The sequence below is a fragment of the Artemia sp. Qi Xiang Cuo genome, chromosome 1, assembly GCF_049724085.1.
Source record: "Artemia sp. Qi Xiang Cuo chromosome 1, ASM4972408v1, whole genome shotgun sequence".
Taxonomy (NCBI): Eukaryota; Metazoa; Arthropoda; class Branchiopoda; order Anostraca; family Artemiidae; genus Artemia; species Artemia sp. Qi Xiang Cuo.
In genome coordinates, this window is record NC_142794.1 from 97,902,838 (window position 1) to 97,926,784 (window position 23,947).

A 23,947-nucleotide genomic window follows, 5' to 3' on the forward strand; every position below is an offset into this window, starting at 1 on the left:
CCATTACATGGAAACTCAATAACCGAATTCTTTTTGTATAATAACTTAGATATATGCTATTTATCTTAAGAAAATCATAATTTTTATTTCTGTCCGAGAAGAGTGAGTGCGGATGTGTGTTTGTTAATTTCTTTCTTTTTATTTGTTAGTTTTGTCCCCAGGGGTGATTGTATCAGTCAGTTGTCGAAGGAAATTGGAAGAGACTCAACGAAGTAAAAATTGTATATCGAGTGATTACTCAAAGAGATTACTCAGTTACTAAAGAGACCATACCATAACAAAGTCTTTTTACGACTATTTTAGCAACAACAACCATACTTTAATTAGTATATTGTGAAAACGCCTGTTGGCAAAGATTCTGGTACAACTAATAATGCTGGTTGCAGCAATACCTGCAGCCTAGTAACGAGTGACCAACGGCCCAAAGTAACCAACAGTTTAAAAACTCATTTTTATAAAAACTGGCTTGTGAGAGAATTTTTCCATTTGTTAGTCTATGGTAATAGTCTTAATAGTAAAAGTTTATAGCAAAAAATAATTTTCAGGAATTCCAAAAATGACCCCGGAAACCCTTGAAATGACTTCGGATCGAAATTAAAATTAAACCAATGGAGTCAACATTGCGGTAAACCTTACGGAGGAAAATTAAACCCTACCACTTTAGAAAACAAGGAAAGCCACTTGCTGCTTGGAAAGCAGCAAGGAAAGGCTCTTGGAAAGCTGCTTTGAAAGGTGTCCTTTTTTTGCATCTAGCATGGACCATGAGTATCATGGAGAGCAATTTCTGGAATTTGTCTGGAATATTATTTATTTATCTATGGCCTGTTTAACAAACTTGACTCAATAATTCCATCATAAAGTACCATATGGTACCAAAAAAGGTACTTTAGATGTCATTCTTAGATTAGAACGACTGGGAAGCGTGAAACACGCATCTTCGAAGTCTTCACAGTCAAAACCCCAAGCCTTTGTAATCCCCCTTCTTGTACACTCCCGTCCTAGCTCCCTTAATAAGTTTCACAAATTGTCTGCTGACTGTCAGAACTAGCAGGCCACAATTCAAAACTCTCCATCAATTCATAAATGACTTGATCGCTTCTTGAAAAATTGAATAATAATGACATGAATTTCCCAGGAGAATACAAATCCTATAAAACATGCGATTCTGCGAAGAATAAATTGAAAGCTGGAAATAAATCCACGCTAAAAATTCCTCAAGTCAATTGAAACTGCCGATTTACCACCTCATGACTTAAAACTATAGAATATCCCGATAACTATGCTCTTGAGTATTTTAAGAATAGAAAATATACAAACCTGCCATGTGCTGAGTGCCAGGGCCTGAACGAAGCTCTTGCTCCTGAATATATATATATATATATATATATATATATATATATATATATATATATATATATATATATATATATATATATATATATATATATATATATATATATATATATATATATATATATATATATATATATATATATATATATATATATATATATAAATATAGTCATTACAATTAAATAAGGAGCGACATTAGAACTAAAAAAGATCAGAAATTATTCCGTATGGGAAAGTGTTGTCCCCTCCTCAATACCTATAACTCTTCACGGTAAAGTTCTTAGCACTTTTAGAAAAGAACCCTTTTCTAATAAACGGCCCTTGTGTTTCAAGAGTCGGTCTTAAATTTTTGGAACAAACAGTCCAACTCTAGCGTAAAGAACATTAGAGCAAGGTATTGAGGAGGGGGATACCCCTCAATATACGGAAAAATTTATGTTCCTTTTGGGTTTTAATGTTGCTCCTTGCTTTCAGTTGAAAAAATTGTTTGTTTCTTATTTAATTTCTGATCGCTTTTAAGAAATGCCGGTAAATCTGGCTGATCCTCAATGAGAATTTCCTTCTCCTCACGGGAAACTCCTCCTTGGAAAGTTCCTTCCCCAGAAAATACCCCCTCCCCGTAAAATTTCTTCCGAACAATTCCGTCCCCGATGAAAATTCTCTCCCCTCCCCCTCCGTAAAACTTTTTGCAGAAGATTCAGCCTGGGAAATTCTCCTTAGCATACTTTCCTTTGAAAAAGGCATTAAGCTCTAATCGTTTTTCTGATCACTCCAGAAGTCTCCCCCTTCCGTGAAAATTATTTCCTGGAAATCCAAACATACAGAAAATTTCCCTCGGATAATTTCCTTAGGACATCTCCACATGCAAAAGTGAATAGTCAGAGACAAAATAAGACAAATAAAAAGAATTTCTTTTAAGAATTTTGTCAAATCTCCCCAATGCAAAATTTCCTCTGGAAAGTTCACCCCCGACGACTTTCTCCGCAAGAAAAATTATCCCCATGGAAACAAACCCCAAGCACAAAATCCCTCCTCCCCGGAAAAATGTCTGCATACTTCCCAATAACAAATACTCTACGTAAAAAATCGACAACTTAAATACCAATCCCGAGGGGCTGGGGGGATCATGTTATCTCCAAAGGTGTAATTTTTTGAACTTTTCAACTATGCTAAACAAAAGGGCCCTCTAAAAATTTTGATCGGAAGAGTTTTGGGGAAAAGGGGCGTGGGAGGGGGGCTAACTGCCCTCAAAAGTCTTAGTAACTTAAACGTATCACTAGAACTTTTAATTTCCGTTCAAATGAGTCGTCTCCCGATGTTCCGGGACCATTGGTTTGATAAGATTACCCCTGAGGAAAAAAAAACGTAGCTATCTGTGATGTTTCTTCTGACAAAATACAAATTCCACATTTTTGGATATAGGAGCTTGAAACCTCTACAGTAGGGTTCTCTTGCGCTGAATCTGATGGTGTGATTTATTCACTTCAGAATGACACTTTTCAGAGATCTGTTCAATATTGAACCGTATATATATATATATATATATATATATATATATATATATATATATATATATATATATATATATATATATATATATATATATATATATATATATATATATATATATATATATATATATATATATATATATATATATATATATATATATATATATATATATATATATGATTTTCAAACATCTTTAGCCTATCACCAAAACTTAAAAACAAGTTGGAGCTATTCATTGAACCAAATGATCCTAGGGCAGTTTTTTCGTGGCTGGTGTTTGACCTCCCTGGCGATTATCCCCCTAGAAAATACCGTACCCCCAAGAAATACCTCCTCCCCGTGAAAACTACTCCCTCCAGAAAATACCCACCGAAAAATATCCCCTGGAAAAAACCATCCCCCCCCGCGTGGAAAATAAGGCTTTCCAAATTTGAGAAATTTTTTTTTAGATTTTTTTTTTTTATTTCCGTAGGGAGAAGGAATTTTGGTACGGTACTTGTGTATTATGCGCCACTCACTCAAGTTTACGCCGTGCAAAACTCGAGAACACGCCGGTTTTTTCGTTAGTTTTTTCGTTGCTTTAGAAATAAATATGGGCTATAGATTTGCCCATTAGGGGGAGGGGGTCAAGTATAGCGGGTCTAATTACAAAATGTGTTAGGTACAATTATTCTGCATGTTACGAAGAAAGAATTGTTTTCAGGCTTCAAACATTCCAAGTACTTTACCCCCCCCCCCCCAATTATGTGCAAATATATAGCCCAAATTATTTATTTCCCACATATTCTGTCACTTATCTTTGTCTTGTCTCGCGCTAAGCTGAAAAAAAAACTAACGAAGAAACCAGTTTGATCTCGAGTTTTAAACAGCGTAAACTTGAGTGAGTGGCGCATAATACACAACTACCAAAATATCTTCCCCCTACGGAAATAAAAAAAAAAACTCAAATAAAATTCTCAAAGTGGGAAAGCGTTATTTTTCACGGGGGTGTTTTCTGGGGAGGGGGTGAGGTATTTTTCAGGAGGGGGAGAAGGGTAAACGCCTAGAACCAGTTTTTTTTTCAGCACTGGCCCAGGAGCGATCCACATATTTTTCACGCCGACTTTGGCTCCTGATTTATTTAGTCAATCTCTATGGCGCTTTTTCAACACTTCAGTAACAAGCCAATCAGATTTAGCGAGTTTAGCTTTGCTTTGTAACAGCAAGTGTGATTTTTTTATTTTTTTTTTTTTTTGCTGGAGAGTATAACGAGAATTGAGGTAACTTTTTCATTATCCTGGTTGGTCAGAACACGAAATGGGTTCACAATTACTGTTTTGCGATTAGACAGAAGATTACCATAAATTCCTTTCGTTGTAATTTCCATAACCGTTTGTTTTAAGTTTGAATCTAATTGCTGTTTAAAGCTATTGTTTGAAAATTTCTGTTTAAGTGGCTATATTAAACATTTTTTGTGTGTGAAATATGTAATTCGTTGAGAATAAATATTCCACCACTGCTTATATGGGTTTACTGTTCTAAGCACGTGGTTTGGCAATAATCTTAAATTGATTGTCTTTCTCAAAAATTTCAATCGAACGCAACTTCGCAATCTTTGGGCCAGAATTGCAGTATGTCGCTTAAAAGTGGCAGAAAATGCCACTTTGCTGCGGTGCTATCTTTTCGGTTGCTTATAAAAAGAGCCGTCTCCCTATTTTCTTGGGATTTTGATTCTATACATTCACCCCCGTGGAAAACATCAAAAGCCAAAAAAAGAGAACAAACACAAATGAAAATGAATACGTAATTCTGCTTCTCAAAAAAAGTAAAATTCCATAATTTTGTAGATGAGAACTTCAAATATCTACAATATACAGTTCTCTGATTTTTGAATACATTGCATACGTATTTATAACTATATTGAAACATTGTACATACATGTAGCACCGGGAGCTCAGCAGCTTCGCCGACAGGCCCCGGCACTTGACACGCGGCAGGCTTCTATATATGAATTCTCATTTAGTGTTGTAAAATTACCATAAAATAAAAACGGTAAAGTTGGTGAAATAAGGTAAAATTGGTAAAATAAAGTAAAATGAGTACTCCCTAGGAAATACAGGGTAAAATCGGTGTTTTAGCGTTGCCCTGTAGCTATAAGACCACTTGAGCATTTCTTTTTAAATATCACTTACAGCTTTAAACGAAATTTTTTAATGATTCGGATTTTCCTGGGCTTAAAAAAGGTAATACCCCTTCATCTAGAGTTTCATTTCAATTAAATGTCTAGTTTATCCCTTTGGTAATCTTGCGCCCGGGGTAATACCTCAGCAATTGGACAACGCCTGATTTCGGACATCCATTAAAAAAATGAATAAACAATTAAAAAAAATAATTCAAATTTACCATTATTTGGGAGCATAATCATGTTAGTCATTTTTTTCTACATTTAGACCTAATAAATTTTACCCTAACAGCCTTGCATATTTAAATAGCTGTATTCAGGCACATCCCTCATATCATCTACATGTTATTTTTCATCTATCAAACAGTTAGTGGTAACGAACTGTAAGTAAGGAGCGACCCGGCTCAATGGTAACCGAAACTCTAGAAAACGGTATTTTGATACAAATAGATACATCAAAAGAATCAGATTTTAATGGTGATTTCAAATATATAAGTTTCATCAAGTTCAATCCTTTAAACCATCAAAAGTTACGCGCCTGAAAAAATTTGGCTGATTTTCGAAAAAAGGGGACAACCTAAAAGTTGTAGAATCTCAATGAAAATATCACCATCAGATATAGTGTATCAGAGAACTCTACTGTAGAGGTTTCAAGCTCCCATCTGCAACAATGTGGAGTTAGCATTTTTTTTGCCAGAAGAACGATCAAGGATGCGTGTTTATTTGTTTTTTTTTCCCAGGGGTGATCGTATCGACCCAGTTGTCCTAGAATATCGTGGGAGGGCTCATTGGAATGGAAATTAAAAGTTCTAGTACCCTTTTTAAGTGACCAAAAAAATGGAGGGCAACTAGGCCCCCTCCCATGCTCATTTTTCCCCAAAGTCACCTGATCAAAATTTTGAGATAGCCATTTTGTTCAGCATGTTCTAAAATATTATAAGTATGTCTTTTAGGATGACTTAATCCCCCAAAGTTCTCGGGGGGAGGGCTGAAAGTTATGAACTTTACCCAATGTTAACATATAGTCTTGGTTATTTGGAAGTATTAAGACGTTTTCAGGGGAGATTTTTCCTCGTAGTCGGGGGAAGGGGGGTCGGGGGCTATGTGGGAGGATCTTTCTATGAAGGAAGTTTTCATGGGGGAAGGGACATTCCTATGAAGGGGACGCCGGACTTCCCAGCATTATTTTAAAAAAAGATCAGAAATTTAATATAAAAAAACAAGTATTTCAACTGCAACAGCAGCAACATCGAAACTTTAAACGAACAGAAAATATTACATATGTGATTGGGTTCGCCCCGTAGTCAATGCCTCACTCTTTAAGCCAAAGATTTTTTAGTACTTTCATAAGAGCTATTTATCCTAATTAACGGCCTTTGTGATTAAGCGGTCATTTTTAAAGAATTGGAACAAAATTCGAAATTTCGCTTACAGAGCAAGGTATTGACTAGGGGCCGAACCCCCTAATAAACGTATTAAAGATACATTAATATATAAGTTCGTTACCTAAGTTAATTCGTAAGTTACGTATATTTATTACTAATAAAAACGTTCTCAAATAAAATTAAACAAGTTTCGAGAAAGCCATTTAACTAAATAAATGTAAATTAATATAACAATTTTGACTTAATTATTCATGCCCGGTGAGCCAAGATCAAAACCTGCATTTATTCAAAAAATTTCAAAAATTAAATAAAAAAAACAAGTTTTTTAAACTGAAAGTAAGGAGCGACATTAAAACTTAAAACGAAAAGAAATTATTCCTTATATGAAAGGGACTTTCCCCCCCTCAATGCCTCGTTCTTTACGCTAAAGTGTGACTTTTTCTCATAACTCTATTTTTTTAGACCATAAAAATCTTTAGTGTAAAGAGCGAGGCGTTGAGGAGCGGACAGTCCCTTTCATATACGGAATAATTTCTGTTCGTTTTAAATTCTAATATCGCTCATTACTTTCAGTTAAAAAAACTTGTTTTTTTTATCTATAAGAGTACCGAATACAATTAAAAAAGAGGTTTGTAACACCTTGATGACTTTCATTAACTAAGCTCTATATTTTCATAGAGCTTAGACCTCTACAGTACAGTCCTCTGATATGAGAAATCTGTTGGTGTGATTTTATTTACATCACTTGTTTTTTCGGGGATGTTTTCTAATTTTTCGAAAATCAGACAAATATTCGAAGGTTCTTAGCTTTTGATACATAACATCATACTTAATAGATTTTACATATTCAGAATCAGCCAATTTTTCCATGTATTTGTTACCAAAATTTATTTTCATAGAGTTTTGTTTACTAGGAGTAAACAATAGTTCCCTGCCAGGAACTGTAAGTGACGCAGAGGGCGTCTTGCACCCCATGTATTTCGTTCTTTGTAGACGCCGAAGGCTTTCGGTCAAATAAGCAGGAAAGGCAGTAGGGTGAACAGAAGGCCATAGAGCTGGGAGTATCAACTAAGTTGTGGCTTTCTTGCGGATGAAGAGCATTACTAGTGAGCCTTACATGAACATGATTTCAGTAGCTCTAGGTTGAGTGAAGTAGTATCGTCATTGGTACTCCTACGCGTACCTCATTTGCAAAAAAGTATTATGACAAAATTTGCGTAACCGGTTGACCTAGCAACTAGATCCGGTGAATGACCTACATATTTCTGTCAGTACACGATTGACATATATTTAACCTTCACTGAATAAGAGGAATGACCACTTTAGTAATAGCTGTCTGGACATGATTAACGTATATTCAACCTTCACTGAATAAGAGGAATCACCACTTTAATTAACAGGTTTATATGAATTCAAATGTAATGGTGGATCCACAAATTCATCTTACAAAGTTCAAAATACTTCTTACAAAACAAAGAACAATTCCTACAAAACAAAAATACATCCTAAAAAATTACAAACTCTTACTACATAACAAAAAATACTTCTACGAAAAATAATTCTAACAAAACAAAAATGCATTCTAAACAATCATAGATTGTTCATTCAAATACAAAAATACTTCATACAAAAATTAATTGTTACAAAACAAAAAATAAATCCCAAACAATCACAAATTCTTCTTACATAATACAAAATATTTCTTATAAAACACAAAATAATTCTTACAAGAAAAAGTACATACTAAGAAATCGCAAATTCTTATTACAAAGTGAAAATACTTTTTACAAAACAAAAACTAATTTTTAAAACGAAAATTCATCCTAAGAAATCGGAGATTGTTCTTACAAAATACAAAAAATTCTAACAAATCAAAAAATAATTTTTACAAAACAAAAAATAATTCTTGTTAAATAACAATACATCTTAAGGAATCACAAATTCTTATTAAAGATTATTTCTTACAAAACAAAAAATACTTCTTACAAAAAATTACATTCTAAATTTTTTGTACAAAATACAGAATACCTCTTACAAAACAGAAAAAAGGATTTTTCTTACAAAATACAAAATAATTCTTACAAAGCAAAAAATAATTCTTACAAAACAAAGCTACATTCGAAGGAATCACAAACTGTTCTTACAAAATACTTGTTACAAAACAAAAAGTACTTCTTAAAAAACAAAAAATTCTTACTAAACAAAGATGCACCCTAATAAATCACAAAATCTTATTGCAAAACAAGAAATAACTCTTACAAAAATAACATAATTCTTACAAAACAAAAATACATCCTAAGAAATCACAAATTCTTATTACAAAACAAAAAATACTTCTTACAAAAGAAATAATAAGTCCTATAAAAATACATCCTAAAAAAATCATAACTTCTGCTTACAAAATAAAAAATACTTCTTACAAAACAAAAAACACTTCTTAGAAAACAGAAAATACTGCTTACAAAGCAAAAAATCATTCTTACAAAAAAAATACATCCTTAACAATAATAAATTCTTCTTACAAAATACAAAATACTTCTTAGGAAGCAAAAAATTGTTCTTGCAAAAAAATATATCCTAAGAAATCACAAACTCTTATTACAAAACAAAAAATACTTCTTACAAATAAAAAACATTTCTTACAAGAGATATACATTCTTAACAATCAAATATCTTCTTACAAAATACAAAATACTTGTTACAGACTAATAATAATTCTTACAAAACAAAAATTACGTCCTAAGAAATCACAAATTCTTATTACAAAACCAAAAATACTTCTTATAAAACAGTAAAAAACCTTGCAAAGAAAAAAAATACTTTTTAAAAAGCAAAAATAATTCTTACATACAAAACTACATCCTAAGAAATCACAAATTCTTGTTACAAGATACAAAATACTTCTTACGAAACAAAAAAAAATCATACAAAACGAAAATACATCCTAAGCAATCACAAACTGTTCTCACAAAAACACCCTAGGAATCACAAATCCCTATTAAACAAAAAATATTTCTTCCAAAAATAAAGTAATTCATACAAAACAAAAATACATCCTAAACAATCAAAAATTCTTCTTAGAAAATAACAAATAGTTCTTATAAAACAAAAAAAATCCATACAAAACAAAAATATGTCCTAAAACATCACAATTTCTTCTTACGAAATACTTCTTACAAAACAAAAAATAATTCTGAAAAAACAAAAGTATATCCTAAAATATCACAAATTCTTCTTAGAAAAAAGAAAATACTTCTTACAAGACAAAAAATAAATCTTAAAAAACAAAAATACATCCTAAACAATCACAAATTCTTCTTACAAAATAAAAAACTTCTTATAAAACTGAAAATTATTCTTACAAAACAAAAATACATCCTAAGAAATCAGAGTTTTTTCTTGAAAAATGCAAAATGCTTCTTACAAAACAAAAAATACTTCTTACAAAGCAAAACAAAAATTCTTACGAAACAAAAATTCTTCTTGCAAAATAGAACATACCTCAGATACTTCTTACAAAACAAAAAAATAATTCTTAGAAAACAAAAACACATATTAAGAAATGAGAAATTGTTAAGAAATGAGAAATTGCTTACAAAATAAAAATACTTCTTATAAAGCAAAAAATATTTCTTGCAAAACAAAAATACATCTTAAGATATTACATATTCTGTTTACAACAGACAAAATACTTCTTACGAAACAAAAAAGATTGTACTTATAAAATAAAAAATACTTCCTACAAAGCAAAAAATTATTCTTACAAAACAAAAATATATCTTAAGAAATCACAAATTCTGGTTACAAAATACAAAATTCTTATTACGAAACAAATAATTATTTTTAGAAAACGAATATACACCCTTAACAATCACAAAATGTTCTTTCAAAATACAAAATAGTTTTACAAAAAAAACTTTTTAAAAAACAAAACATAATTCTTACAAAACAAAAAAAACATCCTACAAAATCAGAGATTAATCTTACAAAATAAAATAGTTCTTTACAAAACAAAAAATACTTCTAACAAAGCAAAAACCCGCTTCTTACAAAACAAAAATGTATTCTAATAGACCACAAATTCTTACGACAAAACACAAAAGAACTATTGCAAAACAAAAACTAATTTTTACAAGACGAAAATACATCCAAAGAAATCACAAATTCTTATTACAAAACAAAAAATAATTCTTACAAAAAAATATATTCTAAAAAATGACATATCTTATTACAAAGTACAAAATACTTTTTACAAAAAAAGTACTTCTTAAAATATAAAAATACAATCCTAAGAGGTTACATATTCTTCCTAGACAAAACAAAAAATACTGCGTACAAAACAAAAAATAATTCTTGCAAAACAAAATATATTTCTTACAAAGCAAAGAATAATTCTTACAAATCAAAAATACATCCTAGAAATCACAAATTCTTATTACAAGATACAAATTGCTTCTTACGAAACAAAAAATAATTCTTACAAAACGAAAATACATCCTAAGCAATCACAAATTATTCTTACAAAATACAAAACACTTCTTACAAAAAAATTCTTGCAAAACAAAAATACATCCTAAACAATAACAAATTCTTCTTAAAAAATATAAAATAGTTCTTACAAAACAAAAAATAATTTTTACAAAACAGATTACATACTAAACAATCACAAATTCTTCTCACAAAATACAAAATACTTCTTAAAAAACAAAAAATAATTCTCACGAAACAAAAATTAATCCCCAAAAAATCAGAGATTGTTCTTACAAAATACAAACTTCTTCTTACAAATCAAAAAATAATTCTTACAAAACCAAAAAATGAGTATTTTTGTTTTATAAGAAATATTTTTGTTTTGTAAGAAGTATTTTGTAAGAAAAATTCCTGAATTTTTAGGATGTATTTTTGTTTTGTAAGAATCATTTTTTGTTTTGTAAGAAGTTTTTTTTGTATTTTGTATACAAAACAAAACTTCATATAAAAAAAGTATTTTGTATGAAGAATTTGTCATCTTTTAGGATGAATTTCGGTTTTGTAAAAATATTTTTTTGCTGTGAGAAGTATGTTTTGTTTTGTAACAAGTATTTTGTATTTTGTAAAAACAGTTTGTGATTGTTCAGGATGTATTTTCGTCTTGTAAGAATTATTTTTGTTTCGGAAGAAGTATTTTGTATCTTGTAATAATAATTTGTGATTTCTTACCATATATCTCTAATGGTTTCTTAGGATATCATTTGTTATATCATAAGAAATCACAAATTCTTGTTAAAAAATATAAAATACTTATTGCGACACAAAAAATAATTATTACAAAACGAAAATACATCCTAAACAATCAAAAACTGTTTTTAAAAAATTCCTGTTACAAAAGAAAATACTTCTTACAAAACAAAAACTAATTCTTACAAAACAAAAATACATCCTAAAAAATTGCAGATTTTTCTTAAAAAGTACAAAATACTTCTTACAAAGCAAAAAATAATTCTTACAAAGCAAAAAAAAACATCCTAAGAAATCACAAATTCTTATTACAAAATGCAAAGTACTTCTTAGGAAACAAAAAATAATTCTTACAAAACGAAAATACATCCTAAATAATCACAAACTGTTCTTAAAAAAAACAAAATACTAGTTACAGAACAAAAAATACTTCTTAAAAACAAAAAAATGTTTCTATCAAAACAAAAAAATATCTTAAAAAATCACAAATTCTTCTTACAAAATACATCTTACAAAAAAAATAATTCTTAAAAAACAAAAATACATCCTAAGAAATTACAAATTCTTAGTACAAAACCAAAAAAAATTTGTTACAAAACAAAAATACTTCTTACAAATCAAAAAAATGTTTCTAACAAAACAAAAACATATCTTACAAGATCACAAATTTTTCTTATAAAATACATCCTGCAAAGAAAATAATTTTTATAGAACAAAAATACATCCTAAGAAATTACAAATCCTTATTACAAAACCAAAAATACTTCTCACAAAACAAAAAATTATTCTTACAAACAAAAATACATACTAAACAATCACAATTTCTTAGGTAGGTAATCACAGGCTTAGGTAAAATTTTCGCCTCAAACAGAAATTTGTTTCTGGCAAAACCTCTCCTATCATTAGCTAGATCGTAAGATTTTTGGACAACGAATTCTTTCGAAAATTATGGATGGTGAAGATTTTTGAAAAAGCTTGGTATTTACGTACCTTAAATTTGCCTCAGGGACTACCTTAACCTCACCAAACTCACGCAAGCTTGTGCAATATTCTGATGTATGTGTGGGTGTTCCATCAAACTTTTAAACCGCTTTCTGAATTTAGAATTGTCCTTTCAGGACGGCATTCCCTGTGCTAAGAATTTCACCCTCAGCTTAAAAAATGAAATGGCCAGAGCAATAAACTTCTTATATTCGAATTCGGCGCTATTTTTTTAAGCTGGGCAATGAAAGAATCATTTGTAGGCCTAGAGCAATTTTATTTAGGTCAAACCATGTTTTTGATAAACTATAAGAAGACAAACACGCTGTTCAGCCCACTTTGGCATCAAAACACTGCTGTGTGGGATACTTCCATTGGCTTCTGTCCTCTCTACACGGTCAAATAAATTCCATGTGTTGTCCTATTTATGACCAAACTTCCAGAAACCCCCAAGTGTTTCGAGAGACTTTTTGATAAGGTTGCTCAAATGTTTCATTGGACCACCCGGTTTTTTTCTTCCAAGAAGATTGAAAGGCTGCTATTAGTACTTGGTGCGTTAGTGATTCTTTCGGCTGCCTCATTGCGTGGCCTACTATGGCATCTTTTCTTGATAACAGTGGAAACGTTCATTTTTTTCCGCATATTTTCATCAGTCATTGGTTGCTGATCTTTTAAGATATTTTTATGTTGCTTAAGACCCGTTTCCTCTCTCTTTTTCTTATTGTCAAGCTAACCCTCATTTTCACTCTTAAGGGGATAGGTCTCACAATCATTTAACAAAATTGAAAAACGTATGAACAATGAACCCTGAATTTTTTCTCAAGGTCAATTTCCCTTCTAGTTGATCATGGTTGATGGTACTGGCCAAAGACAGACCAATTATTGCAATTCCTGTACTGAATTTTACTAGAAGCCATTCCCTTAAACTCTACGGATGACCCCAGATGTTTGAACTCTTATAACCTTTCAATGGGTTCTCTATTGAGATATGTTAGTGTGTGGCTTTTCATTCTCAACAGAATCTTAAGCCAAGACCTCGTATTCTATGATAAGTGGGTTCCTTTTGACACATTCTTCTGTCAAAAGCGATGAGATGGCGAGACAATAAATATTGAAACTTCAGCTCTTGATCTATCTTGGTTGAGTAGGGACAGGTTCATGAACGCGGACTGTACACATCAAGATAATTTTAAATATATTATCCACCAGTTAAATTTTTTTGGCTGGATAGCTTGCGTGCTGTCAATGCGTTGTAAGGCGTGTATAAAAAATTATACAATATGTCCCAAACTGGAAGGAACAGTAGGGATGAATGGTTTTTTTGTGAAAGAGTTCTGCCTTTATCCAAAGCATCACTGATAGCCTATGAAAACCACTCACTCACAAGTATAATCACAAGTTTATTCTGTTGTTGGTTGAATTTTGAAACAGATGGTCTCAAATTTGGAAGAGTTGGTTCAAGTTTGAGGCAGACAGCTTAAAAAAGCAATGCAGGGAAAACAGGTTTGTAAAATAGGCTAGGAAACCGAGTTTGCCACCATGACAGAGCCATTTTCCTACACAGTAGGGGTGCCTAAATAAGGAGCGATATGGCTTTAATGTATTTGTTTTACCGGGCCACTTTGTATGGAAACTGTTGTCATAGAAACTCCAGAAGAGGCTTATTAGACTGAAAATTGAAAGTTCTAGTTCTCTTTTTAATAGTGAAAAGATGTTAATGGACAACACCCCCCCCCCCAATTTGATTAAAAGACATCCAACGTTCAACATGGGGACGGATATAGGTTATGGAAGTTCCTTATTGTTTAGGATACATATAGGTTATATTATGGGAAAAGGAGGGCTTGTTGGGTCCTTGGTCTCTTAAAAGGCCAAGAGTATTGAAATGAAACTTTCAGAGAATCTAGAAAAGGATCTTGAACACTGAAAAAATGTGTTCAAATATGTTCATCAGTCTTGTCAAAGAGTGTATCTGCAATGTCTTAGAAACGGCTGAGCTTGTTAGGTTGAATCTTTTAGGTTGAAACTTGACGGGGACTTAGAATTAAACCTAAAGACTACACATTTGTATCTGCAATATATAAGGATGGCCAAGGCTAAGTTGCACTTTCAGTGCATATTGTGGGGGTATTGAACTACACCATGAGACACTATATGTGATCACATTTTCACAATTAAGTACCTGCAATATCGCAGAATCAGCTAAGGGCTATAAGTGGAAATGTTCAGGGTATGGTGAACTAATACAAATAACACTACGATCATCCATGTTGTCAAAAGGCTATATCTCCAATATATCAGGGAATACTATCTTTATTAAGCTAAGACACTAAGAGAATACTGAAATAAGTCAAACGACAGTATTTGCATTTAGCTTTTAAGTGGGCATATCTGCAATACCTTAGGAGCGGATAAGGTCATAAAGCTAAAAATTCCAATGAAGGTCGAATGTGATTTTTAGCTAACTCAAGATATTGCAAAAGAGAGTGAATATGTCTATTCGATTGTATCCCGCCTTGATGCGAACACCCATAATTTGGGCAAAATGACAGGATAAAGGGGAAAAAAAGGTCAAGTGATGCTCTTCTTCCCTTAAGATGGGAACTAAGCAACAAATAAAAGGGAAAGTAATCAACTTGGAGAAGACAAGATCTATTGGAATAAAACAAAAGATAGGCTAGTTATCCCTTTTGGATAGATGCGGAGAGTTTTTTGTAAGAAAGTGATAATCTCATTGTTGATAGATTAAACTTGCCAACGAATTAAAAAAGAAAATTAAAAGCTGCTGTAGAAACATAGACAAAACTAGTTTAAATTTATACCATATCCTTTGGATAGATCAGACTATTTTAAGCAATTTTGTAGGCCCAGAAACGGCTTTGATATTCCAAATGTGTCTTAAAAATTCTTATTTTCTTTTTTTTTTAAATTTCTAGTTTACACATTTTGAGCAGATTTTCATTTAGATTTTTTTCCAAAAAACCTTGGCCGCAGAAGCAAGTATCAAGATTTCAGTCAAGGACCCCTACTTTCCCAAATTTGCGGGAATGAAAATCATACAAAACTAATTAGAAGACGGCTAAATTAAAATATCAATCAAGTCAGTGGCGCCAATTCAGAAAAATGGAGGGGGGGTTTGCCAAAATATATTGTTTAAAATCTGGGGGGGGGGGTAATCATTTTGTGTTTTTTCCTATTCCCTATGAAGATCAAAAAAATTCAAGTTTCAATAAACACAGCCCTCATAAAGTGTTTTTCAAATTCTGTGTGGGAGGAGAGATATGCCCCTCCTCCCGCCTAAGTGAAGCCCCTGAATCAACTTTCTCTTTCTTCAGGTATTCACCTATAACTGTTTTCCTATTTGAGTGCAAAAACAATTGAATCTTATAAAAATTGTGTTTGGTGTTAATGTTATTTGTTATTAAACACTTAAGTATTTACATTTATATACTGCGTTTATGTACCTGCGCTTGCTATAGCAACTCTGTGTTATAACTAAATTTCTTTTGGGGGGATTTTCCACAGGAAGAATTTGCCTTGGGGAGAGAAGTTTCTGGGGTGTAAACTTTTCAGATGAGATTTTACATTGGGAGAATTTGCCAGAAATCCTGTGCGAGGTTTTTTTTATTTGTCTTACTTTCTCTTTGTTGACGCAATTTTACATATGAAGATGTTAATGGTAATTATCCGAAGGAAATTTTCATAGTGATTGAATTGCGTAGGATTGAATTGAATGATTGAATTGAACTGAATGTAGGATTTTCCCGTGGAGGGAGAGCCGGGTATTCCAGCTTTACTAAAAAAAGATCAGATGTTAAATGAAAAAGAGAATTTTTAAAACTGAAAGTAAGGAGCAACGAAAGTAAGGAGAAACCTAAAACAAAACGAAAAACTATTACGTATGCTAGGGGGGTTGTCGCCTCTTTAATACCTCGCTCTTTACGCAAGTGTTTGACTTTTTTTTCCAAAGACTCATGAAACACAAGGGCCACTTAAGTAGTATAAAATGTTTTTTTAAATTAAAAAAAAACTTTAGCGTAAACGGCGAGGTGCTGAGGAGGAGATAACCACCCTCATACTACTTTTAGTTGAAAAAATGAGTTTTTTGTTTAATGATATTTTCTTTACTTTTTTTAGTGGTTGTTAAACAGGAAAACAACCGTAAATAACTCTATATTTTATTATTTGCGGCACACCCGTCTATTGTCAATGAAACACTTGAATTGATGAAGTCCTTGATTTTCCGTTAGAAATTTGATCAAGTCGCTTTGGAGTGACGAATTGGAAGGATTTTTAGGGGAGGGAAACGAGGCAAATCGGAAAACACTGCCTTTTTTTGCCACAATTTAATGGTGATCTGGGATTTGAATAACCCATTTTTCACCGTTTTTTCTACCTTCTCTGCCTGCATATTCTAACTGAATAGTGCCATTATTTCGCTAAGTCCAACTCCCAGCAGATCACCTTTGAGAAAAGTTATGGCATACGGCGGATATTTGAAGTTCAAAGTCAAATGTTTATTTCTGATTAACTAAAAAAAACTTTTTCCATAAAATACGATTTTCAAAGAAAAGTAAAGAGCTCCATTAAACAAAAAATGAGCAAAAATAAAATCAAATAATCTACCAAGCGTAAAACTACCACAAAACAGCATAAATAAATAAATGAAACCCAAAACGAACAGAAATTACAGTACATAACCGATTCAAACTCAAAACGAGAAGAAATTAACCTGAGTAGGGCTCAAAACCCCTATGCCTTCCCAAGACCAGAACAAAATTTGCACTTTACTGAAAAAAATATAAATGTTTTTACTTTTATAATTTTAATAAATCAAATAATATTAACATTTTGATTACTAGATATCAGTATATGTAGATTAAACTGACAATGCACATTCATTTGTATTTTTTCAGTAAAGTGCGAAATGTTGTTCTGGCCTTGGGAAGGTATAGGGGTTTTGGGCCCAACTTATGTTAATTTCTACCCGTTTTGAGTTGAGACTGCCGAGGTGAGATTGAAATTTGCATCGGGTGCTGCATCAAATGTTTTTCTCAAAATGAAAGTAAACGGAGCGAATTGTAAATTTACGTCAGTCTTAAAACTGGGAGGGATCCATTGAGGTATATGAATTATTTCACGATTTAATTTACCAACTAAATGACTCCTTGCTCACCTCCATGTGAATTCACCTTCAGTATCAACATTCCATTTGTATTGATAGCCCATCGCCTGAACTCTCAAGTTTTTATATGTCATTGGAGTCATCAACATAAATTGTATGTAGCTTGATTAGTTTGATAAATTGTTGCTAGTGCTCACCAATGTTCCATTTACATAGACACTTATTTGTCTAAACAAATCGTGTAATACATAATTTTCTTAAGATAATCCATCAGTAGTGGTGGGGGTTTGATAGTCAGACTTTTTCCTCAACACAACTCTTAAATCAACAAATGTGGATGATAAATATATGAAACAGTCTCCATTAAAATAAATTGAAATGTATGTTTTCAGAGAGTGGTTAATGTGGGTATAATTGTTCACAGTAGCCATGTTTTATATTGCATTCACTTTCAGCATGAACATGATTTAGATATGAGGTGACTATGCAATGGGATTTCTTGTGCTTTAGATGCGTCATTTCTTTGTAGGAAAAGAAATCTTTTTAGTCCTAAAATTTTTTTTTCTTTGCTTCTTTTGTTTTTTCTTTCTTGACACGAGTGATGTGTTTTGTTTCTGAACTAAGTAGACACTGATGGGGTGTTTCTTGACACTTTTAAACCATTTCCACCTTATCTTGATTTCAATAGCTCGCCAAAGGATCGTGCGCTGGACCTGAGATGTTGTGTAACACTTTCTTTAAATACTTTGCCAGCCCTCGATCGTGTAGTATAGAGGGCGCAAAACTCCGCGGCAACCGGAGTAATATATTTTTTAGCCAGGGCAAAACAACTTAGCAAACCAATTGCCAAGACTATAGCCTAAAATTGACGAACGAACTTTTTAGTAATAGTCCATTTCATGACTTACTTTTCGTGGTAGCTAAAGGATCATCTAATTCACTTCTTAATGTTAACTGACAGAGTTCCAAATACAAAATGTTTACAGGAACATACTGAAGATTTTTTGTATTGCAGTAATGAATATGATCATAGGTGGTTTTCCGTTCAATAGCCCATAGGAGGAGCGAGAGTTGGCTTTTGCCAACTCTCGATGTCTCAACAAAGGCTGCATAAAGAAATATACAACTGTCCGAGAAGAAACTGTTCGAGAGTGGATACTCTGCAATAATAACACGATCTATCCAACTGACAGTTCTAGCACTTTTGCCATTGATTATATTCTGTTTAAGACAAAGAACATCTACCGGTTATCGTTGAGGTGAATCGTTTCGTTGTCACTGGGAGAGCTAATAAAAATTTTTTCATGTTCCATTGAATAATTTAACTTGAATGAACCATTCGTGCGAGCAGACATTCTTCTATTGATTTCACGACACAAATCAGTCATACTACCAAATTATTTGTATTTTAGAGTGACATAGGGGTATTCACTAGTTTTAACTTCTTTATCCATTCATAGTCGACAAGGAGTGACCAATTGAGTTGTCTAATTTTTGTGTACGGTCTTTTACCTGGATATTAATTTTTGAGAATACAATCAACAAGAGTAACTTCATACTTTCCCTCATTGAATTTGATGGCGGAGTGAGTTTTGTTCGAACATCGCCTAATTTATTCAAATCATCGTAGAGGGGAGACATTGGACAGAAACGTCACATTTAAATCATTGGGTATTGTGTACGTTTTCAGCGGCTATCCAATAATCAAAATCAGAGTTGTATTCTAGCCTCTTGCTCCTATGAGTGCGACTCTTTAATATCTTTACAATCTGATATATTCTTTTGGTTTTTCAGTCTTGTAATTCATAATCATAAAAACCACCAGTAATCTCTTAATCTTTCACGTTACATAGAGGATACGTTACGGGTTTAGTGCCTACGACTCTGTACGCTTTAAAAAGTTCAATGGACCAGAAAAGTTCCCCTTTTCAAAAACATCAGTAGTTCGATTGGTTTGAACTGTATCCCCAACAGTGAATTTTTTTTCTTTTTCACTTCCCTCCTTTCATTGTAATATTGTTTTAGAGAAATGTCAACTGTATTGCAATCTCTTAGACGAACTTCCAGAGGTGTAGAGTTGGACAGGGACCGACGAGGACGTTGATTATAAATCAACATGATTTTATCCAAATCGTGAATAAAAGGAGCAGCATTTTTCAATGCTGCTCCAGGGTAACAACCCCTGGAGTAACAACTCCTTACAACCCCAGGGTAACAACTCCTTACAACCCCTGAATATCTGGAAATTAAAAGTCAAGAAGCTTTAGATTCAAGAGCTTTACCAACTTTATCACATCTCTTTGACCACAACGTAACGGCATATGCATAGCAAATAAAAACACTGATTGCAAATAGAATATATTTGTATGGACCATTGTGACGCTGTTGAATCTCGTCTGGATTCAAAAGATCTGGTTTTAATATTTGCTATAGGAAAAGGCTTTAGTTTTTCGATACTGACAAGCACGAAGTATATGATTAGGATTTAGAGTGTAACTTGATTCATTCTATGGATATTCCGTCACTAGCTTTTTTCAAGTCTAGTGACTTGAGCAAGTTTGGGGGGGGGGGACTTAAACATACCCATATCAATATTCCCATAAACATGTCTAAAAACTTCAACCATTTTGAATTTAAACACGTAGAGAAGTGTCCACTGCCCTTTTTCATACTAAAAGATGAGAATGATGCAGTGATATTAGGACGCTTTCACTTGCGTTCCTCCACGCTCGTCATTAAATTATCATTGCCACTTTGTGTCCTAGTATTCTCCAAAGAAGATTTAAAATCATCTTCTGATATTCGACTATATTATATTAATCGTTTTAAAGTGTCCTTATTGACAATAAAAGACTTTTCGGGAAGTTTGATGAGATTAAAAATTTATGCAAATGACTGACAAAAGATACAAATCTTTTACTGTTTTTTACAAAACATATGATACAAGTCTTTTGATTTGTTGTCAAATCTGACATCATATCAAGTAGATTGTTGGTGTTGCCGTAGATTATAATCTGATTTTTAGTACCATCAATTTGAACATGTTCACATTCGGCAAGATAAGTCAAGAGTCTATTATATTGCTCTCGGTAAGAGTGAGACATTAGGTCTGCAGAACCGGTCAAAACTTTAGACAATGATGAATTTTCTTCTTTTGCTGGTGGTGTTGAAGTTATATAATTTTTAGTCACTACCTTTTTGTGATTAATTACAGTAACATTGAGTGGTGTCTCATTGTAGGATTTATGCCTGTCCACTTGAAACAGTGCATTTTGAAACAAAGGTAAGTTTCATCATCGGCCATTGTCTCATTTCTTAATAAATTTACTACGATTGTCCTCAAAGTACTCCTTTGGTGAAAGAGTGAGTTCTATTAGTGTCAATCAGTAGGGTTTGGTCCTTTTTTCAAGATAAAACTGTTTACAATTCCTGCAATTATCGACAGTAAAATTGTAAAGAAGCTACCACCCGCTTGAAGAAGATGTTTTCTTTTGAAATCGTTTTCCTTGTTTTTGCCTGCTGCTGCTAGGGCACGTTCAAGTGAACGGTGTTGCTTTGTGTGTTACTTATTTTTCTGGTGTTTGAACGTTTCTCTCAGTTATATTTAAACAAATCTCTGATATGAGATTAACTAATTCCTTGTCAACACCACGTTTGAGTACGGCCTTCCTAAGCGACGGTTTTGAGTTACTTATGACGGAGAATAAATGTCTGTTTTCATGTAGTTTCTTCAGTGCTATGATGGCAACTAACTACCTTTTCTACTTTTCAATGGAAGATATACGTTCTCAAGTTTGATTTCTACACCAGACAAAAATTTCATAAATTCAATGGGAAAACTGCTTAGAGGCAAAAAATGGGTTGTTGGAAAAGAAAACACGTAATCATCAATAACTATAGTAAAAACATCGTCATTTATGACATTAGTTAGGTAGACTTCAGCATTGGGGGATCCACCGTTAAACGTACTTTGCTATCTTAAATTACTAAGGAAGAAAAGAGTAGTGCCTATGTGTGCTTTCAGATTCATTGAAGGGATACTACATGTATTTAACGAAATATCCCTGCAAATGGCTAGGAGCAGAATTTGTGCCCACAATCTTTGGTTTGTGGGCTTGAACTCAACATAAGGCTCTAGAGTCTGCTCAAATATGAGTAAATTTGCATTTTTGGAGGAGATATTGATATTACACTATCTTACAAATGCATATCGATAAAGAATTGAATTAAAGGGGAGAAAAATCTTTGGCCATTATAAATGAGGATACCCAAAGTTATAGTTTTGGCAAATGTGTTCTATTTTGCCTTGCAACTAGGTTATTAAAGTTGAAACCTCCAGGGATACTTATATTGGGAAGAAATGACTTGAGATTTTTCATATGTGGGAGGGGGAGCAAAGTAATATTTCCACTATCTTCACAAAAGAATAGTATATGCTGATACAAAACAAAGGAACTTATTCAAAGAGTTTTGGTCGCCTTTTATCACACCTACAAGAAATATTCTGTAAGGTATAATGTTTTCCTTTTCAGGTATTGTGAAAACAAGTACACCCAAAAAAATCCAGATTTTAGGTTATTTTCTTAGTCCTTTTTATTGTTGTAGTTTACTGTTTTAACATTGTTTCATATATTTTTACTTTTTAAAATGAAATATACATATTGAATGACATACTCAATGTCATACTCAATAATCTTAGTCAGACTTGCAAAATTTATTATTCTTTAAGCTTGTTGATATTTATAGGCGATATTATTTTATGTTCCCCGATGGCTGTGGAAAAATTGGGAAGCTGGAAAAATTCATGCTCTTATGATGGACTTGGATGTGGGTATTTGTTCTGAAGTAGAAAAAAAGCAGAAGAAAAAATTGTTGTTAGATTACCTCGTTGATAACCTTAAACACCATAACTGGTGGGCTTATAGATATTTCTTCTGCGAAGCTCTGTCGGCGGGAAATATAGTTGGTAAGTAAACTAATTTTATCGTTTTTTTATTTCAAAATTGATTAACATTTAATGTTTTTCTTCTTTTGTCTGTGGAATCTATTTTGAAACAGCATAAAGACACGATAGCTTAGCAAAGGGGACCTTTCATAACCTGAGTGCTACTTGCTGAGGGATTCCAAGTGGTATCGGAGAGAAACGGGAATCTCTAGAATTGGTAATAGTAGCCTACTAGCTATATATTTATTAGTAATAATGGGTTTTAGTATTATGTTTATATTATTACTGTCATTAAGTATGCATAATTACATATGACGCATCAAACTTTTGTTGTTCAAAAACCAAAAATCTTGCAAAAAAATAACAAAAAAAATATTTAACATAACTGCCGTCCTCTTAGCAATTCCACAATATTGTTTTTTTATAGATCTATTCAATAAAACAGAGACAGTTCTAGATCCAGTCCTTGTCGTGGATCCTTATCTAATTTTTTTCTCAAATTAAAATCTTTAACGCATCTATGTCCCTATTTACTCGTTCAAAAAGAGATTTGTATCTATTTTAGCAGCTTTGTTAGGTATCTAATAATTGTTCAAAGTAATTATATGACAAAAAACCTGGTGATAACGAATTGTAAATAAGGAACGTGGTGAGAGTAGGGGTTGAGGTAACAACCATCTTGTGGTGTCCTTGAGAGTAGGGGGGCAGTTGAAGGCTTGCCTACTACTGCCAATTTCAGATGCCGCCCAGCCACTGGCCGTCCTGGCTAGTGTCTGACCTTGAGGCAGAGGGCTTTGTGGTATATGCTACTGTGATTGGATATATTGAAGTTAATACTACTACTACTAACAACAAACAGCAACTCCGAACCACCTGTGGTCAATACAGGTACGCATGTCCCTCCTCAATTCCAAAGGCTGCCAAAATTGTGGCTGAGGGTCAATTCCCCTTGAAATTTAAAGTGCTGACTGGGCACAACAAAATACCCTTAAGCAGCAATCCGAGTCTGGAGACAAGAACTTTTCTTGTTAACACTGGTTTTTGTATCAACTGCCACTCCCCATGCCTGGAAAGGCGCGGGTGATTTTCTACTCCCATGTTGCCTGTCAAATCCGGTCTGAAGCTGGAGAACGGGGGTCTCGAGACGGAAAAAATAATTGTTGGTATCTTGACACTACCCAAAAGGATCTTCTACAGATTCTATTCTCGCCCCCCTCCACAAAACTGCCCTCGTGTGTGATTCCCTTAGACATCCCCCCGTGAACAAT

At 32.8% G+C, this 23,947-nt stretch overlaps 1 protein-coding gene across 2 annotated transcripts in view; it reads left to right on the forward strand.

Annotated features, from left to right (window-relative positions):
- shakB (Innexin family member shaking B) overlaps window positions 1-23,947 on the forward strand; it is a 225,581-nt gene that overhangs the window by 148,057 nt on the left and 53,577 nt on the right. For both annotated transcript variants that reach the window (XM_089097065.1, XM_089097070.1), the window contains exon 3: window positions 22,481-22,700. In XM_089097065.1, coding sequence (XP_088953191.1) covers window positions 22,481-22,700 — 220 coding nt within the window. The remainder of the gene's footprint in view (window positions 1-22,480; window positions 22,701-23,947) is intronic.